General features: G+C 31.8%; 1 protein-coding gene and 1 long non-coding RNA gene across 2 annotated transcripts; one reads left to right on the forward strand and one right to left on the reverse strand.

Annotated features, from left to right (window-relative positions):
* The first annotated feature begins 4,139 nt into the window (after nt 1-4,139).
* Nucleotides 4,140-15,183, forward strand: LOC130897090 (pro-resilin-like). Its single transcript, XM_057805676.1, has 3 exons — nt 4,140-4,268; nt 12,245-12,601; nt 13,871-15,183. Exons 1-3 carry the CDS (start codon nt 4,263-4,265, stop codon nt 14,126-14,128), a joined length of 621 nt encoding a protein of 206 aa, XP_057661659.1. The 5' UTR covers nt 4,140-4,262; the 3' UTR covers nt 14,129-15,183.
* A 1,029-nt stretch (nt 15,184-16,212) lies between these two features.
* On the reverse strand, nt 16,213-16,982 carry LOC130897091 (uncharacterized). Its single transcript, XR_009059662.1, has 2 exons — nt 16,849-16,982; nt 16,213-16,793 (listed from the first exon to the last, which is right to left on the reverse strand). It is a non-coding gene; the product is annotated as an uncharacterized LOC130897091 (long non-coding RNA).
* Nucleotides 16,983-17,461: the final 479 nt, after the last annotated feature.

The raw sequence follows: 17,461 nt of genomic DNA on the forward strand, positions 1-17,461 counted from the left end.
TAATGTATCTCAAAATTTCTCACTATTGTCTGGTACTGGAAATGACAATGATGGACCAAGAATGAAGCAGTTAATATACTTTTCTTCGTAATTTAATAAAAAAAATGGAGAAATGAATTTCTCAAATGTTTGTTACGTGATTTTATTGAGTTGGTACCGACAAGAGGTACTTAGACACGTCCGCGTCCTCAAATCAAACAATTTCAGCTAATTAAGTTAAACTAGATACGATTCGCCATAAAAATTACAACAAAACTATACATTACTGCTCACATTTACTAATTGAGTAAATTTTTTAGATACGTGGATAAATAACTACTAATTTTCAGAATCGCGCAATTGGGCTTGAGGACGAACGCTTACAATGTTAAACTAAGTAATTATTTGATATTAGTAGGTTCAATATAATCGATTGAATTCCTCTTTAATGCCGTATCTTCTAGATATCTAATAATCTAATAATATTTATATATATGTAATATTTATATATATATATATATATATATATATATATATATATATATATATATATATATATATATATATATATCAACGTCAATTTGAATATTGAATTTTGATTAACTATTTCCCAGACGATGAATACATAAGTATTCGAAAGCTTGGAAAATATATTAGTTAGTCCACTTTGGTGTTTCATTGCCACGTTCCCCATAAGAAATCACTCATAATATAGCTGGCAAAGACTTCTTTACTTTTCACATACAAATATGGGATACTTTCAAACCATCTCAAAAATCAATATTGCAATCAACTTCAATTTGAATATTGAATTTTCAAACCTATGAATTTTGAAATTTCTTACAAGATTACGATTCAAAACCACCGAAAATCTTGATTAATTATTTCCCAGACGATGAATATATAAATAACTGAAAGCTCGGAAAAGATATTAAAGTTAGTCCACTTTGGTGTTTCATTGCCACGTTCCCCATAAGAAATCACTCATAATATAGCTGGCAAAGACTTCTTTACTTTTCACATACAAATATGGGATACTTTCAAACCATCTCAAAAATCAATATTGCAATCAACTTCAATTTGAATATTGAATTTTCAAACCTATGAATTTTGAAATTTCTTACAAGATTACGATTCAAAACCACCGAAAATCTTGATTAATTATTTCCCAGACGATGAATACATAAATAACTGAAAGCTCGGAAAATATATTAAAGTTAGTCCACTTTGGTGTTTCATTGCCACGTTCCCCATAAGAAATTACTCATAATATAGCTGGCAAAGACTTCTTTACTTTTCACATACAAATATGGGATACTTTCAAACCATCTCAAAAATCAATATTGCAATCAACTTCAATTTGAATATTGAATTTTCAAACCTATGAATTTTGAAATTTCTTACAAGATTACGATTCAAAACCACCGAAAATCTTGATTAATTATTTCCCAGACGATGAATACATAAATAACTGAAAGCTCGGAAAATATATTAAAGTTAGTCCACTTTGGTGTTTCGTTGCCACATTCCCAAAAAGACATCGCTCATAATATTCAATGACAAGCCATTTAAAAGTGAAAATACGTGAATAACTGAAAGTTAGGTAACTATGTGAGGTATATGAGTTGTCTATGGAGTGGTATTCATGGAAATTATCCACAGCTTGTTATACTACAAAAAAAAATAAAATAAAAACGAGGAAGAGAGAAGAACGCGGCAAAAACTTGGTTGTTAAAATCTACCATTTTTACCTAGTATGTAAAGGTCGTAGAACCATCTATAATTCTAGACGTACAGAATGTCCAAACGAGATTTTTACACCAAAAAAATCATAAAATTGAAATAAATATTAAGAAACAGCTAGTTTACAAATGAATACTGTATTTCCCCAAAATGGAATAAAGACAAAAATTGATAGTGCTTTTTGGACCTGCTAAATAGAAATTAAAATTAATTTTTTACATGAAAATGTGACCCGAATAAAAAATGGCAGTTGTGTGAGAGGTAAATTGAAATTGAAGAAGCGTGCTTACGAATTAGGCAAACGAATTCAAAGATGAATAAAGAAGGAAAAGTAAAAATTTCTAAAACAGTCGCTGCAGTAGGTCTGCTGTTTATTCCGACTAATTATCTAACAGTTCCCTTTTGTACTTTGAAGATTGAAAGGCATATCGGAGATGCGACTCAATAAGTGCATAATAAACTGTTAAGGAGATGGATAAATTCAGGTCTTTGCAAACTGATTTCAGCGAAAAGCATGAGGAACCTAATTGTCTTAGATAAGGCGACTCCTATTTTAAGGAATCGTCCACAACAAGTGCTAAGAATTTTATAGATTCAATGACGTCAAATTCGAAGTGCACATCACCAGAGAGCGTGTTTTAGTCAGTTGTTTGACAACGGTGTTTGAAGTTTTGAAAAATTTTTTCCGAAACGATACGGCATTATTTGCGAGAAGCATTTTTAGTATTGAATGCTACCAAAAATTCGGAGAGACTCGAAAGACAGTTAGTACAGTCATTCAACTTTTTCTTCTTGAAAATTTGGAATTAAGTTATAAATTGAAAACTAATGAATTAAAGCGGTAATGGGCTATAGTTATGTTCAAATATAATAAATGTTGATAGTTTTGTATCATAACTTTATTATTTTGATATGTTACAGCTCACCAACCCTTAAAAGCAACCCCTCATACCAAGATTATTAAAAAATGTGATGAAAAACAAGAATAAATACTCCAAAAAGATCAAAACTTAGATGATTTTTTCATGATTTTCCAGCATTGTCTCTTGAAAAATGTATTCGGTTTTTTAATAATAACTCGGCTTCCCTTTAAGCTTTTTCATTCATCCCTACATTATTTCAGAGAATTTTGATGTTAAAAGGTAAAAAAGACTCTCCCTTACCATTGAAATCAATACTTTAAACGCTTATATTTCGTTTAATTTTCAAGCTACGTGAGTTATGAAAAAAAGCAAAATGTTCCAATAGTTTTCGAGATATTTTGAAAAATATACGTGTTCCAAACTATTCAAACTTTTTAAACGTGTTGTTAGGGCTTGAACAAAGGTAATTTTACATGAGCTATGATTAAATTTAATCTTGCCGCCATGGTATCAAATTTACCGACATTTTTTTTTTCAAATTCGAGTTACTTAACTTATTTTCGTCACAGCTCGCTTAATTTTCAAGCTAGACAGTTTTATAAGAGCTCATTTTAAAGGCCCGAAAAAGTAATTTAAAAATGTTTATTACATTTTTCTATGAAAAATTGATCGTTTTTCCGTCATTTGAGCTCAAACTTCTGCATAAATTTATGAAAAAGAAAAATTGTCTTTCAGTGACTCATAAGGTGCTGAATATTATTTGAAAAATTTAATTGAAAGTGACTAATTTCTTTGTTTTTTCATAAGCTTCAATTTTGATAGGAATTTTTTTTCCAAAAAATACGTAATTTTTGAGTTTTTTATGAAAAAATGTTGAAAAACGTGTTTCAATCGCGAATAACTCAGAAATTATTGAGAATAAAAAACTTTATTCCACATTTTCTTCATAAAATTCAATTCTCTATCTATTCCCGGTGTTATTTTGAAATTTTATGGATAAGGAATTTGATGATAATAAGAAATATCATGAAATAATTAGTTTCTTAATGAATAAATGTCATCAATAATATCCCATAATTCTTCACGTTTACAAAAATCTATAAACGAATAAAGTAAATAGTAATTGTTGTAATGAAATATTTTTGTTTACTCCTGATGTTCATATTTGTATAATTACCAATTTTGATAATCACCTTTACTAAACTCATTTATGTAAATTTACATTTGCCTAATTAGCCCTACAGAAAAACACATTTTAAAATTTGAAAATTGACTGGTCTAAGCACAGTTATAATCTCAATATCTCAATAATAATTGAACTATTTCAAGGCAAGTATAGATCTTCGGCGAGAAGAAGGCGCCAAAATGGAAAATAGAAGGGGGGCCGCCTCTCTGGTCCTCCCTGTGGATGTCAAAGCGTATCGAGAAGAACTGGTAGGGTGAAATAAGTTTTTCAAGTGAAGGTTTTGGGAGGAAAGTGAAATATTTTGTGTAAGTTCACCCACTATACGCAGATTTTATAGTATAAAAGCTTCTGTGGTAGCTAGTTTAATCAGATCACTTTCATTCTTCAAACAGATACAAAGTCATCAATTTATTTTTTAGAATATATTGTGTGGAACGTGTAGTGCTTCTATCTATCTTCCAATCAATTTCAACAAGAATATAATAGTAAATATGAAGGTACAGTATTAAATTTTTCATTTTTTCGGGAAACAGAAATCGACTATTGATCCTTGAAAAATATTTTTATTCTTTTATACCCTTTTCTAACATCGCAAAGTATGTTCATAATATTATTATATCATTCGATTTCAAATATTAATGTTTTAATTTTTGTTATTAATGATTCAATTTGATTTAACTCATTTTTTTATATGCTTACGACTGAATAGATTAAACTATAGTTTAAATGAAATATTTCGCTCGAAAAAGTACTAAAAACAAAGTTCAAAAGACTCTGGTTTTGACGGAAGACATATCGCAAATAATTTGCAATATTATGAAATTGCGATAAATTAGAAACTAAACTTGTGTATTTTTGAAAAATCTGCAGTGGTCAAACCAAATCAGTTTAAAAGTTAATACAACAGAAATAAATTTTAATTCTCTTAAATCTCGACAAAAACCCTCAATTGTTGTTAATTCGACTAAATGGATAACATTAAAAGACAATTGTTTCTTACTACTATCATTGCACATTGTAGCTCAGACTTTCAATATCTTGAGGTTAACTATGAAATGCTAAAGAAAAATACAACAAATTGATAGATCTTTACACTCATTTTATATCTCTATTTGGAGGTAAAAAGTGGAAATTTAGAGAAGAAATTGGAAACTAGGCGTGTTCAAAAATGGTTTTGGAGTAATTATAGTGCAAAACAATTTACTTCTAGCATATTTTTTATCAATTTCAATTAATAAACAGAGGAAAGAAATGTGTTCCAAGAAATTATGGAATTATATTAAAAATAATGCGTGATTTTTCAAATTTCAAATTTACCTATCGGGACCAATTTTTTTTCGTTATTTACTCTACTTTCACTTGGTGTTCTCAGAGTTAGCATTGATTAGAAAACTTTCCTGGAAATCCGGAAAAACAAAAAAATTTTTTAGAAACCCGATCCTTAATTTGCGTGAGTTTTGGGTATGTTTTCCAGGAACCCCTGACCTACCTATTTGCCAAACGGTGGTTAACTGAAATGTCCCGTTCGGAAAATACGGGCCCGCAAAGAAAATGTCGGTTTTGACCTATAATGGCGGCCGTTTGAAATGAGTGCACCATTTGAAATGCTTAAATAACGTATTCACAACGTAGACTTCAATGAAGTTTTTCGGGAAAATGAAAGTGGCCATCGATTTTTTTTGTTGCGAGAATCCATTTGTAACGGGCCATAAATGGTAAAACTGTAAAACCGATTCAGACCAGCGACTTAAGCCCAACTTTTCTACCATCGAACGAATTCAAATTTATTTGTTTTTCTGGAACGTTTCTGTTGAATTCGGAGGAAATTTTATTTTATTTCATGCAGCTTAGTTTTTTAATGAAACCATTTTATGCGAAACGATAAAACAACGAGCCTGAAATCCTGAGATCCATTCAAAATATAGTAAAACGTTTCTCCATCTATTGTACTCAAAAAAACATTTCTGATTAATACTTTAATTGTGGAAAAGCGTAAGATATTAATCAAATCTCTTTCTGTAATGATAAATTTCACTTTAGTACTAAGCAAGTTTCTGTCAACAAATAGGTTTGTACATTCATAAGATTAGACACTTCATATTGTGAAGCAATATATAGAAAATTTAGCCGCGTGGTATGCTACCTATTTCGTGATTTCCACCGAAAACTATTATAAGGGGTTTTCCAATAAGAGGTGTTATTTTGATATTCAAAGAAAAATGCCATTTTTTGAGATAAATGATCGGATGTTAATTTCATTATAAAGAGGAAGGTATGCCGTTAATAATGGAACACAAAATCAGCCAAATGACCGCCACGACTGCGCTTACGGGACCATATCCTTTTCATGAAATTTTCCGTAACCAAATTGCAAAGCGGCTGCCCTATGTCCTCGATAGCCTCAGAAATTCCATCTTTGAGGACTTGAATCGATGCTGGACTGTTGGCGTAGACCTTATCTTTCACGTGGCCCCAAAGGAAAAAGTCGCAAGGTGTTAAATCACAAGATCTCGGTGGCCAATTGTGATCACCTCTTCGAGAGAAAACACGGTCCGGAACCTTTTCCCGTAAAAGATCGATGGTTTCGTTGCTTATGTGGCACGTACCGCCGTATTGTTGAAAGTAAACGTTGTCCAAATCAATACCATCCAATTCCGGCCATAAAAAATCATTAATTATCTCTCGATAGTGAAATCATTCACCGTAACTGTTGCTCCAGCCTCATTTTCGAAAAAGTAAGGTCCAATGACACCACCAGACCATAAACCGCACCAAACAATCACGCGTTGAGGATGGAGAGGATTTTCAACAATAACTCTTGAGTTTTCCGAGCCCCAGATACGACAATTTTGTTTATTGACGTAACCACCAAGGTGGAAATGGGCTTCATCAGTTAAGATGATTTTTCGATAAAATTCCGGATCATTTTCATGCATTTTAAGGACCCAATCAGCAAAGACACGACGTTGTTGATGATCCGCCGGCTTGAGTTCTTGTGTTAACTGAACTTTATAGGCATTAAGACCCAAGTCTTTATGCAAAATACGGTGTAATGACGTTTGTGGAATGGCTAATTCCAAAGAACGACAAGGAATGGACAAACCTGGGTTTTCTTTGGGCTACAGCAGCAATATTCTCAGTTGTTCTTGAGCGACGTGCACGGGTTTTATTCTTCACATCACTAACTTGTCCCAACAGTTAAATTTTTCCACCAATTTCTGTATTGCGGTCCGAGAAGGTGCTTCACGTCGACCCAAAAATGTTTTAGTTTTACGAACCGTCCCTGCCAAACTTTCACCATTTTTATAGTGAATTTTAATAATTTCAATGCGTTGTTGAAGCGTGTATCGTTCCATTTTCATTAATGGCGTAGTTTCTACTTGTCAAATGTCAAAAAATGACAGCTTCAAAAGTGACATTTACCGAAATAGCGGGCTGTTCAAAATAACACCTCTTATTGGAAAACCCTTTATATAGATCATCATTATCGACTTATCACTTTCGGCCGTACACGTCTAAAATTAAATTCGACTGAAAACGATGTCACTCTGACCGAGACCTAGATGTAAACTATTATATTGATTTTGTTAACTGTCCACACTATATATTTTCAGTTTTTCGTAATCTTCTAAATTAAAAACACAATCGTCTGCATTTAATAGTTCAATTTGAAATTAAATTAAAATTAAAGTAGTAGGTTTTTGTCATAAATTGTTTTGAAGTGTCATAAATTATTCTTCGTCATTAGTGAAAGATATTTATTGTAAAATAAAAATTTAATCATGTTCACCCAACATGAAAGAATTCTCATGATGAGAATTTACGGTTATTTCAGAATAACTTAAAAAAGTCATATAATGATACGTATCCAAATCGCTACCAAATTTTTGTAACTCCAGTCTGGAGGATTGTAATTTTTGACTCTAGAACTCACCAGTCAAAGACCGTATCAAAATCTCTATAACATGTCGTTGGAGTAGTATCCGTTTGCCAGAACACTATTATAAAGTGATGCTAGAACATGAATATTTTGAAATAATTATGACTGATTTGGAGATAATCATGACTGATTGGAATGTTTTCAAAAAATAGTCCAAAAAATGGATGCAGATCATCAATTTACAAGTTAATTAATCTTTTCTGGTGAAGCCCATTTCATTTAAAATAGTATAGTCAATCTTAACAGTTGTAGATAGTGCAGTAACTCGAAACTTGAATGGATGCGGGGATTTAGAACACAGAAATGCCTCTGAAAGTTGATGTTTGCGCAGGTATTTTGGGCCATTATTCTTTGTAGAAGGCATTCAGAAATATACGGTCTTGGCAATTATAAATACAATATATACAACTATGTGAAAAAATATAGGTTATAGATATTCCTAAGCTTGATTATAATCTATTTATATGAATCAGAGAGTAATAAAATGATGAAGCATTCGTATTCCATAGGTGTATCACTTCTTTAAGTAGACAGTTGAAATATTTTTTCAAGTATACCCCGAATATGAAATAACATTTTCATACATATAATGAATATATCGAATGTACAATTATATTTATATATATTAACTGAATTTTCTCAATTTAACATTGTTTTTAAGCATCCAAAAACAAGTTTAGCTTCGCTCATTTCAATCGGGTTTAGTTCCCAATGATTTAATCGTCTTTCCACGATTTTTTCGAAGCTAGCCATTTCTTTAAATCTTTTTTTAACCACTGAATAGTGGGAAAGTCTCGAGAGATAGCTTAAGATTAATCGTTTTTTCGAACCATTCTTTAAAAGCATTAACATTCATGTCCTCATGGAATTTACCGGAACGAGTAGATTCAAAAGTCGATATACCTTTCAAAAAATGATTTGAACTACCTATACAGTTATCAGTTTATCAGTAGATAAATTATTTGTAAGAACTTATCTTCTATTTTTAACAGTTTTATCTTGCCAAAATTTATTTGATGTATATCCGTCATTTATCCATGTTTCAACTAAGTAAAATATATTTCTTCTATGGTCTCTGTATTTCTGAGGTTATTTCTTCTTCATACTACAATATCATTTCTTTTTATTAAAATAGATTTTCTGAAATGACCTTTGCAACGAAAACCCATTTGTTGTAAGAGTTTTTATTTCGACTCAGTTCAGGGTAATCCTTGATCATCATGAACCGTGACACAAACTTCATCAATTGTCGGAAATTTTTTTATAAAGAAGAACGCATCTACTTTTCTTTGAAGTCTAAATTATTTTCAATTTAAAATTTTGGTTTTTCAAGAGCGTATTGTTTAAAACTGATCCCATTTCTCTGAAGTAAACAATTTCTAACTTAATACACAGGGCTTTGGACCAGTCCAAACCTCTCTCTATCGATATAAAGGCCTCTGGGCTTTCCTTCTTTTTCTAGGGTTCCTTCAGGTGCGATATTGAAATGTCTGCGATTTTTCTTCTTAAGTTACAGGTTTCCGATGTATATCTACATTTTTGCCGTTCAAAGATGTTTTTTAAATGATTTTTGGCGCTATGGCGTATTTTTTCCTCCTCTTTCTGGGTCTCCTGGGTTTTTATTCCAGTATTTTTGGTTTAACTACCTTTTTTCCAATGGCAGGTATTTTTCCTGCAGCTGGTTCTTTGCCCCCCGCCTCCCAGAATCCGTGTGGCAGAAATAGACTAAGAGAGTCTAGTATTGAATTACAAATTGATAAATGCGAGTTATTAATAATAATAAATAACATTTCTTGCCAAATTGTAATGCCAGGAGGTGAAAACCAAGCCTAGATAAAATTCTGGCAATACAAAAATTTGCTATACCAAAAAATTCAAAAGAATTAAAAGGATTTCTCGTATTTTTTGGTTGTTTTAAAAAATGGAGGGATGGAATTATTAATATAAAATTAAAAATAGGATCTGACCTATATGTTGCTTATGCCAGCAGTACCCTAAATGATGAAAAAGAACTTCTTGCAATGGTCTGGTCCTTACCTTTTTGGAAGAAAGTTTACAGTACTTAGCGCTCTAATGGTTATTCTCACACAAAGATCCAAGTTCCACACTTGGCGCTTGGAACTTGAAGAACATGACTACAATATTAAAATACAAAAAAGGAGCTTCAAATACTAACAGTGATTGTTCATCCCGAACTCAAATAAATATCATAAGAATTTCAGGAAGTATTTAGATTATTGTCTTGGCCCAACACAAAAATTTTGTAATAAAATATATATATTTATAGATTCGATACCCTTTTTATAATCAGAATCATCCATGTCCTCAAAATACCCTTTAACTGCCGACATAACTTCTTCAAATCTTTGACCATCGAGCTATTCCAAGCCTGGGAACAGAAAATAATTCGAGAGGAGTAAATCCGGCGAATAGGTTGCATGAGATAGCAATTCAAACTAGATGTATCAGCTGCTGTATTGTCTTGATGAAACAACATTTTCTTCTTAGCTAAATGCATTCGTTTTTGCTGAATAAATTCGCATAACACTCGTCTTTGATAGTTTTTCCTTTTTCAAGATAGTCAATGAAAATTATCCCACACGTATCCCAAAAACCCAACGCTATTACCTTACCTGGTATTTTTCAAGGAACCACCACCATCTCTAGGTCAGATCAAATTCTTCTGAGACCATCTTCGTATAAAAATACGTAATAGAAACATCAATGTGACATAAATGAATATTTTTATCAATGTATCAAATAAGGAAATGATTCTATGTTCGATTTTACACGTTTTGAAGTATCCAATACACATAAAGTTTTAAATACGGAGAAGTGAAAAGTATTTGAGACCATAATTCACATTTATGAGATAAGCAACTACTAAAAAAACCGTTTCAATTAAAATATAGAATTTGTTTCATATTTTCTAATTCATGTTTATGAAGTTACATAATCGTCATCCAACTTTCAAGCATTTCAACTAATAAAGAATCTGAATGTCACTTATTCGAACTACTTTTTATTTATTTATCTATACATTGGGTCATCGTAACCTTAATATATGCACTAAATAAATAGAAATTAATATAATCCTTATTCGGCATTATGCTCGAGATTATAAAATAATTGCACATCTTCACGAGTTATTAAATTAACGTTGATCTCGTTTAGACGCCCATGTTTGGAGGCAGTTATGCAAAAATGAACACGATGGTTGAGTGCAGGTAGTATTATGTAATTTCAAATCAATTAGGTTATTAATGTTAGAAAATCTGACTCAATAGAAACAAACATTGATTAATGTTACTTTGTTTTAAGAAGTTGAAAAAATATACATATATTTACAACAAGTTGAGCTGCTCAAAACTGCTCAACAGTATATCAAATATGTATATTTAGAACGTTGATTCAAATAGCTGATATTTTATAAATTTGCTGGTGAGGAACCTGGAAAGAAATCATCTGATACTCACTTAATAAGCCGTGTATTTATCAATGTAATCTCCATCAAGAGCAATTCAATCATTCCAACTATTCTCTAACTTCTCTACGCCGTGCTTGTAGAAGGATTTGTCTTTTGCTTCAAAATAGACTTCAGTTTTAGTAATTGCTTCTTCATTTGAGCTCAATTTCCTCCAGGTGAGCATTTTTTGAGATCAGCGAATACCCAGTAGCCACTAGGTGCAGATCTGTACTATATGGTGGATGAGGAAGCAATTCGAATAGTAATTCGTTCAATTTAACCATCGTTGCTATCGACTTGTGAATCGGTGGTTTGTCTTCGACATTGAGTCCGTATTCGTTTGATTTTTGCATTCAAACGTTCCAAAAACTATATGTATTATTTGCTATTGATTGTCCCTCCATCTTGGAGATAGTTGTTGAACAATATTCCAAGCACATACCAAAATACTGAAGCTATAACCTTCTCAGCTGACTGTTGCGCGTTTGGACGCTTCGGACGTGGTTCATCGGTAGCATTTCACTTAAATGATGGTCGTTTTGATTACGGAGTGAAGTTATGGATCCATGTTTCATCCATTATCACATATCGATGCAAAAAGTCAAACACTGCTCTGAATCATCAACATGTTGTTGTTCTTGATCCATTGTGAGTAAACGCGGTATTCACTTTGAAAAACGCTTTCTATGATCAAACCTCTATGCATAATTGTGAGCACACCGCCTTCTGATATTTTCAAGGTCTCAGCTATTTTACGCAATTTCAATTTACCCCTAGTTATAGCCAATTCTTGGACTTTTTTTATGTTGTCTGTTGGTTAACCAAAACGTTTAAAAGAATTGATGAAAGATATATCCTCTAATTTCTAGTTTGACGTTATTTTTTATAATTGCACTTATTGTTAAGTGTGGAAGCAATAAAATATTTCAAAACCCTTTTCCAACTGTCCTTTTGTCTTACCAGTGCATTGTAACTTCTTTTTTTTTAGTGAATATGAACCATTGGAGGAAATTAAAACATATATAATTCTCGACTGAAATAACACTAAAAGTTAAATTTGGTTTCAGATTGCTTTGATAACTTTGTTCGCATTCGCTTTGGTATTAGCTGAACCTCCAGTGCCAAGCAACCAATACATTCCTGCAAATACTTATTTAGGACCAAAATTATCAACGCCAGCTAGTACTTACGGAGCACCTGCTCAAACAGAAGCTATTCTTAAACCCAGTAGCAGTTACGGTCCACCCACTAATACTTATATCCCACCTAGCAACTCGTACGGTCCACCTAGCAACACCTATGGACCTCCTAGCAACACCTATGGACCACCCAGCAACACCTATGGACCACCCAGCAACACCTATGGACCACCCAGCAATACCTATGGACCACCAGGATACGGTGGACGAGATGAAGAAGAATCGGTGAGATATTTTAAATCTGTTTAGTAATTCGTAGAAAAGACGAAAATGTATTCACGAATATCAATAATTTGATTGGAATAATTGATGGACATCGAAATATTTGTGATGATACATCGATAATATTTAAATCCATAATATGATTTATGAAATTGCTACCACTATAAGCAAAAATTAAACCTGGTAGACATAACAAAAATTGGAAACGATCTTTTGATTCAATCATAGAAATTGACTTTGTTAAATAGATTTTTTTGAAAATTATATATACTCGTGTCAGAATTTCAAAACTTCTAAAGAAAACTCCCAAATTATTTAACATGAAAGCTACAATTGTCCTTTCTTGTTGATAATTCAATTTTTTTTCAATTATATCAGTGAAGCAAATCTTGTAGCCATATCTTAGAGGTTGGTGAGACTCTGAAGAATTCTATCAATGCGTAAAAAATCGTTTTATTCACTATCTCCTTATAATTGGAGATTTACCCATACTTATATACCGTAAAATGCATCATATTCAATATTGGAATGATGTATACTAGGGGAAAAATGAAAAATACAATTTTCATTATATTTTACTTATTTATTGTTAATATTAACAACAAAACAAGTTTTGTAATTGCACTACTTGGTCGCTTGGTATGGAGCAATATAACATGCAAGAAATTACGAAAATCTTGTGGTTTTTTGACATTATGAGCCTTTTCATAGTACATCAAGGCAACCCCCAGCAAATACTGAACTGAATAAAAAGCTTCCAAATTAATACTAGCAACGAAAATGACGATGGACAGGAAATTTATCACAAAAGACGAGAAGGTTAGTTTCAGGAAAGTATACCAAGCAATCAGCTGAGCAGACAACTGGCACCAAACCAATACAGTTGCAAATGCGAGTTCTTGCACAATTGAACAGCAAAGTTCTATCTTTGCATTCATTTCATCAAGATACATTGGTTCCTGCATTGTATTAGCTCTTCGATTGAAGCACTTTTATAAAATTGACTTAAATCTAATCCTCTGGTTGCTTCGTGTTGTTGGCAATTATTTTCTTTACTTTCAATTTAGGAATGTTGGCAGCTACAATGAAGAGAAGTTTTGGTTTGTGGTAACCATAATATACACTATAAGAAGCGGACTTGGTTAAAAGTTTCAACATATTTCCACTTTCGTCACAGTTATACAGTTTAAAATTTGCAGGGTTGATGGAGAGATAAATTTATGATGAATCTTTGGTTGAGCAGGTGATTAAAAGTCGTATTATTTATTTCAGGAGCCCGCTAACTATCAATTCTCTTATCACGTAGAAGATGCCGCTTCAGGAAACGACTTCGGTCACGAAGAAGAAAGACAAGGAGACGTAGCTAAAGGAAAATACTTCGTTCTTCTTCCCGATGGTCGTCGTCAAACGGTTGAATATACCGCCGATTTGGATGGTTACAAACCCAAAGTAACTTATGAACAAGTTGGAGGTTATCCTTCTGGAGGTCCAAATGGATATCCAGCTTCCAATGGTGGTTACCAGTATTAAAATTTAACTTCTTAGGTGAAATATTTTCGAATTACTTCCGATCTTGGTATACGTAGTTCATAGTTGAATTAAAACAGTATCGAATTGAAATTTTTTTAAGAATTTTGAGTTGATTATGAAAAGTTGAGTTAGGAATTATATTCTTAGGTTATCACAAATATTTTCATGAATTTTGAACAATTTCAGCATTTATTCTTCATTTTCATTATTTGAATCGCATTATTAGCGTGTACATACTTCTATTTATGCAATATCTCGCACCTTCCTAGGGCTCAGTTGAATATTATATTGTTTAAACAGCAAAAAAAAACGAAAATTATCTACACACCCTATAAATACAAAAAGGTACATGTTTGGAGAATTTCATCATCTTTATAAACTATTAAAGGAGCACCCTACAAAATTTATGGATGAAAATAGAAACCTTTGAGAATTCTATTCGAAGAAGAAACCTATTGTGGCCATTTTTATATTTTTGGTATCAGTGCCAACTAACCACACTTGTAATGTAACAACTCATCGCTCTAATATAAACACCCAAACGCTCTTATCTTTTATAGCAGCTTCAAAATGCCTTACGCACACTTCAATTTCAGGGTAATTGTTTTATTAAATTATTTATCTGATGTATATTAATAATAAAATTACTTCTCTCTTCCTTTTTATGTATATATGTCAAAATTATGTAAGAAATATCAAAAATCATTAAAATTTGAATGCAAATTGTTTTCTATATGTATGAGAAACTATATTTTAAAAATTGCAATTCCTTAGTTGTTTCAATTTCAATTTATATGAACTAGAAGTTACCAATTGTATTTATACGTAATGTAATTATCTTTTTTATTTCTTATTACTTATAATGTAAAAACAGGTCAGTGTAGAATATAAAAAGGCTTCCAATAAATGACTTCGAGTTTGTGTAGGATCATCATTGATTACTGCACAAATATTTGTACTTCAAATATATATATTCATTTTTGCCATATTTAATAAGTAGTTTGTAGAAGATGAAATATATTTTTATAATAAAACAATAAAAACGTATTGCAAGATACTTTTGTTTTTTTGTAATCCCTTACATTTTATCTTATATAGAGTAGGAAACAACTAAAAGAAATGGTATCAATATTTGATCGTTGTTTATCTCATTTCAACAAATCTTTTCGATCGACGTTGGAGTGTTCTAAACTATTTAAACCTGTATTTTTTCGTTAATATATACGAGAGATCCTACTATAATTTTGAAATATGACAACACTGTCAACTCGCTTCAACTTTTGGTGATGAAGCACCATCTCGAACTACCCTGCTTTTGCGAATTCAATAGTGGTCGCACTTAGTTACAAATCGCCTGTTGTGCCAAAAAACTTCGATGCTGTGCTTAAACTGATATTGGAAGATCGTCATGTGACATACCGTGAGATTAAGGCATACTTGGGCGTTAGTTTCACTAGCATACCTTCAATATTACATAAACGTTTGACTGTCAAATGGATTTGTTCGCGTTGGATACCGCATAATTTGACAATTGCTCAAAACAATCTCGGGTCGATTGGTGCAAAGAAATTCTGAACAAATTGAAGCGCGGTGCTTTAAGAGACGTGACAACAGACGAATCATGGATACATGTATATGAATCCGGAAATGAACAACAATCGACACTGTTTGAGTCCCTCAAAATTAGGCAAATCTATCAAAATTTGTTCGCACAGGAAGCACTTGTAAACAAATGTACGCATGTTTTTTTGTAATAACCGCCACCATTCCATTAGACGTAGAATGGTCAATTCTGAATGGTACACCAGCATTTGTTTAGAAAAAGTGTTCAAAAAAGTCAGGGAAACCAATCGCAAGAGACGATTCAGTCATCAGCTGAACAAAAATCTTTTTGAACAGTTAAAACATCGAATTGATGGATCATCCGGCGTACAGTCCTTTTTTGGACCCTCAATGATTTCTTCTTATTCACAAATATAAAGAAAATTGCGAGGTCAACGTGTTTCTACACCTGAAAAAGCGGTTGAATCGATCCAATAACATGTTTTGGAGGTACTTCAAAAGGAGTAGAGAAAATGCTTCAATAATTAGTTCAAACGCATGTGAGAGTTGTTGAAATACAATAAAGCCATATCGAATTAAATATATTTGTTTATCTTGAAACTTCAGTACCAACCCTCGTATTTGAATAAAAGATTTTGTAGCATTTTATTGATACTATGAAAAGTTAATAACCAAATTGTATTCTTCCCCGGCATTATCCCTTGCAAGTTCACTAGTCCATTTCTCTACAATTTCTTTGTATCGGATCTTCATCTATTATCTCATTTCCAATAAATGTTTCTCATCCCAGAGTTAATGGTCCTCTACGTCTTCTTCTAAAAGGCTCCCATTATGGTATGAGTTTTGACCCCCAGTAGCATTCTTTAGTCGTTACCATACCATTGGAATGTTATGTTTTCTAGTTTATTTCATCGATTTTTTAAACACATTCTCATATAATACAATACAACGATTCTTCTGACCTATTCAATATATTTTTCCATTGCATCATCTCTTTAAATGCCTTTGATCTTTTTGGCATTAATTCCTCGTTTTTAGCCTATGCTCTAAATCCAGGAGGAGTACAACCACTCAAATCGATTTTCTATTATCCATTAAATATCTTAAAGATTTGCTTTTCAGTCTTTAATGAAACTCAACATTAATAATTCACTTACTTATTTATCTTGCCGCATAATTACTACATTCCTTTTGGCAGATGTTTTGAATATTTGGTATCAGAATAACCTAACCTAACTAATAACCTAGACCAAAAAAGAGACAAGTGTTTTCAATAGAAAATGAAACCTGGCACTTCCACCATTCTCAAAATTATTCATATCTTTTATATTATTGTGAATATGACAATAATTTGTATTGAAATAAAATAAATTAGGAATTCTGTGAAATTTCAGAATTGTAGATCATTATTAACTTCAATATCGTACAATGACTTAATAGAATATCGTCATTATCTCATAATATTATGGCTTGTAAACATCTAATTATTTGGATGGAAAACATAAATTATATATAGGCAACACTCACTACATTGTACAAAGCTATTCAAAATCGTATATAGTCTTGGTTGCATATCTACTAGTTGATATAATAAATATTGAATAATACCTATTTTTAGAGAAATTTTTACTTGAAAATGATTAAAAAAAATGTAGTATGGAAAATAAATGATAGTTACCTGATTAAAACTGATTAATCATAGTAAATGCATTTATTTTCACATAGTGTCCTCTTTTGTTGAGAGGTATGTTCAAGGTCTATCCTTATAAA

This window comes from Diorhabda carinulata, chromosome 8 (assembly GCF_026250575.1).
Source record: "Diorhabda carinulata isolate Delta chromosome 8, icDioCari1.1, whole genome shotgun sequence".
Lineage (NCBI taxonomy): Eukaryota > Metazoa > Arthropoda > Insecta > Coleoptera > Chrysomelidae > Diorhabda > Diorhabda carinulata.

Coding starts and splice junctions, on each gene's coding strand:
- LOC130897090 (XM_057805676.1), top strand. Junction 12,602..13,870: donor GACGAGATGAAGAAGAATCG/GTGAGATATTTT, acceptor TATTTATTTCAG/GAGCCCGCTAACTATCAATT.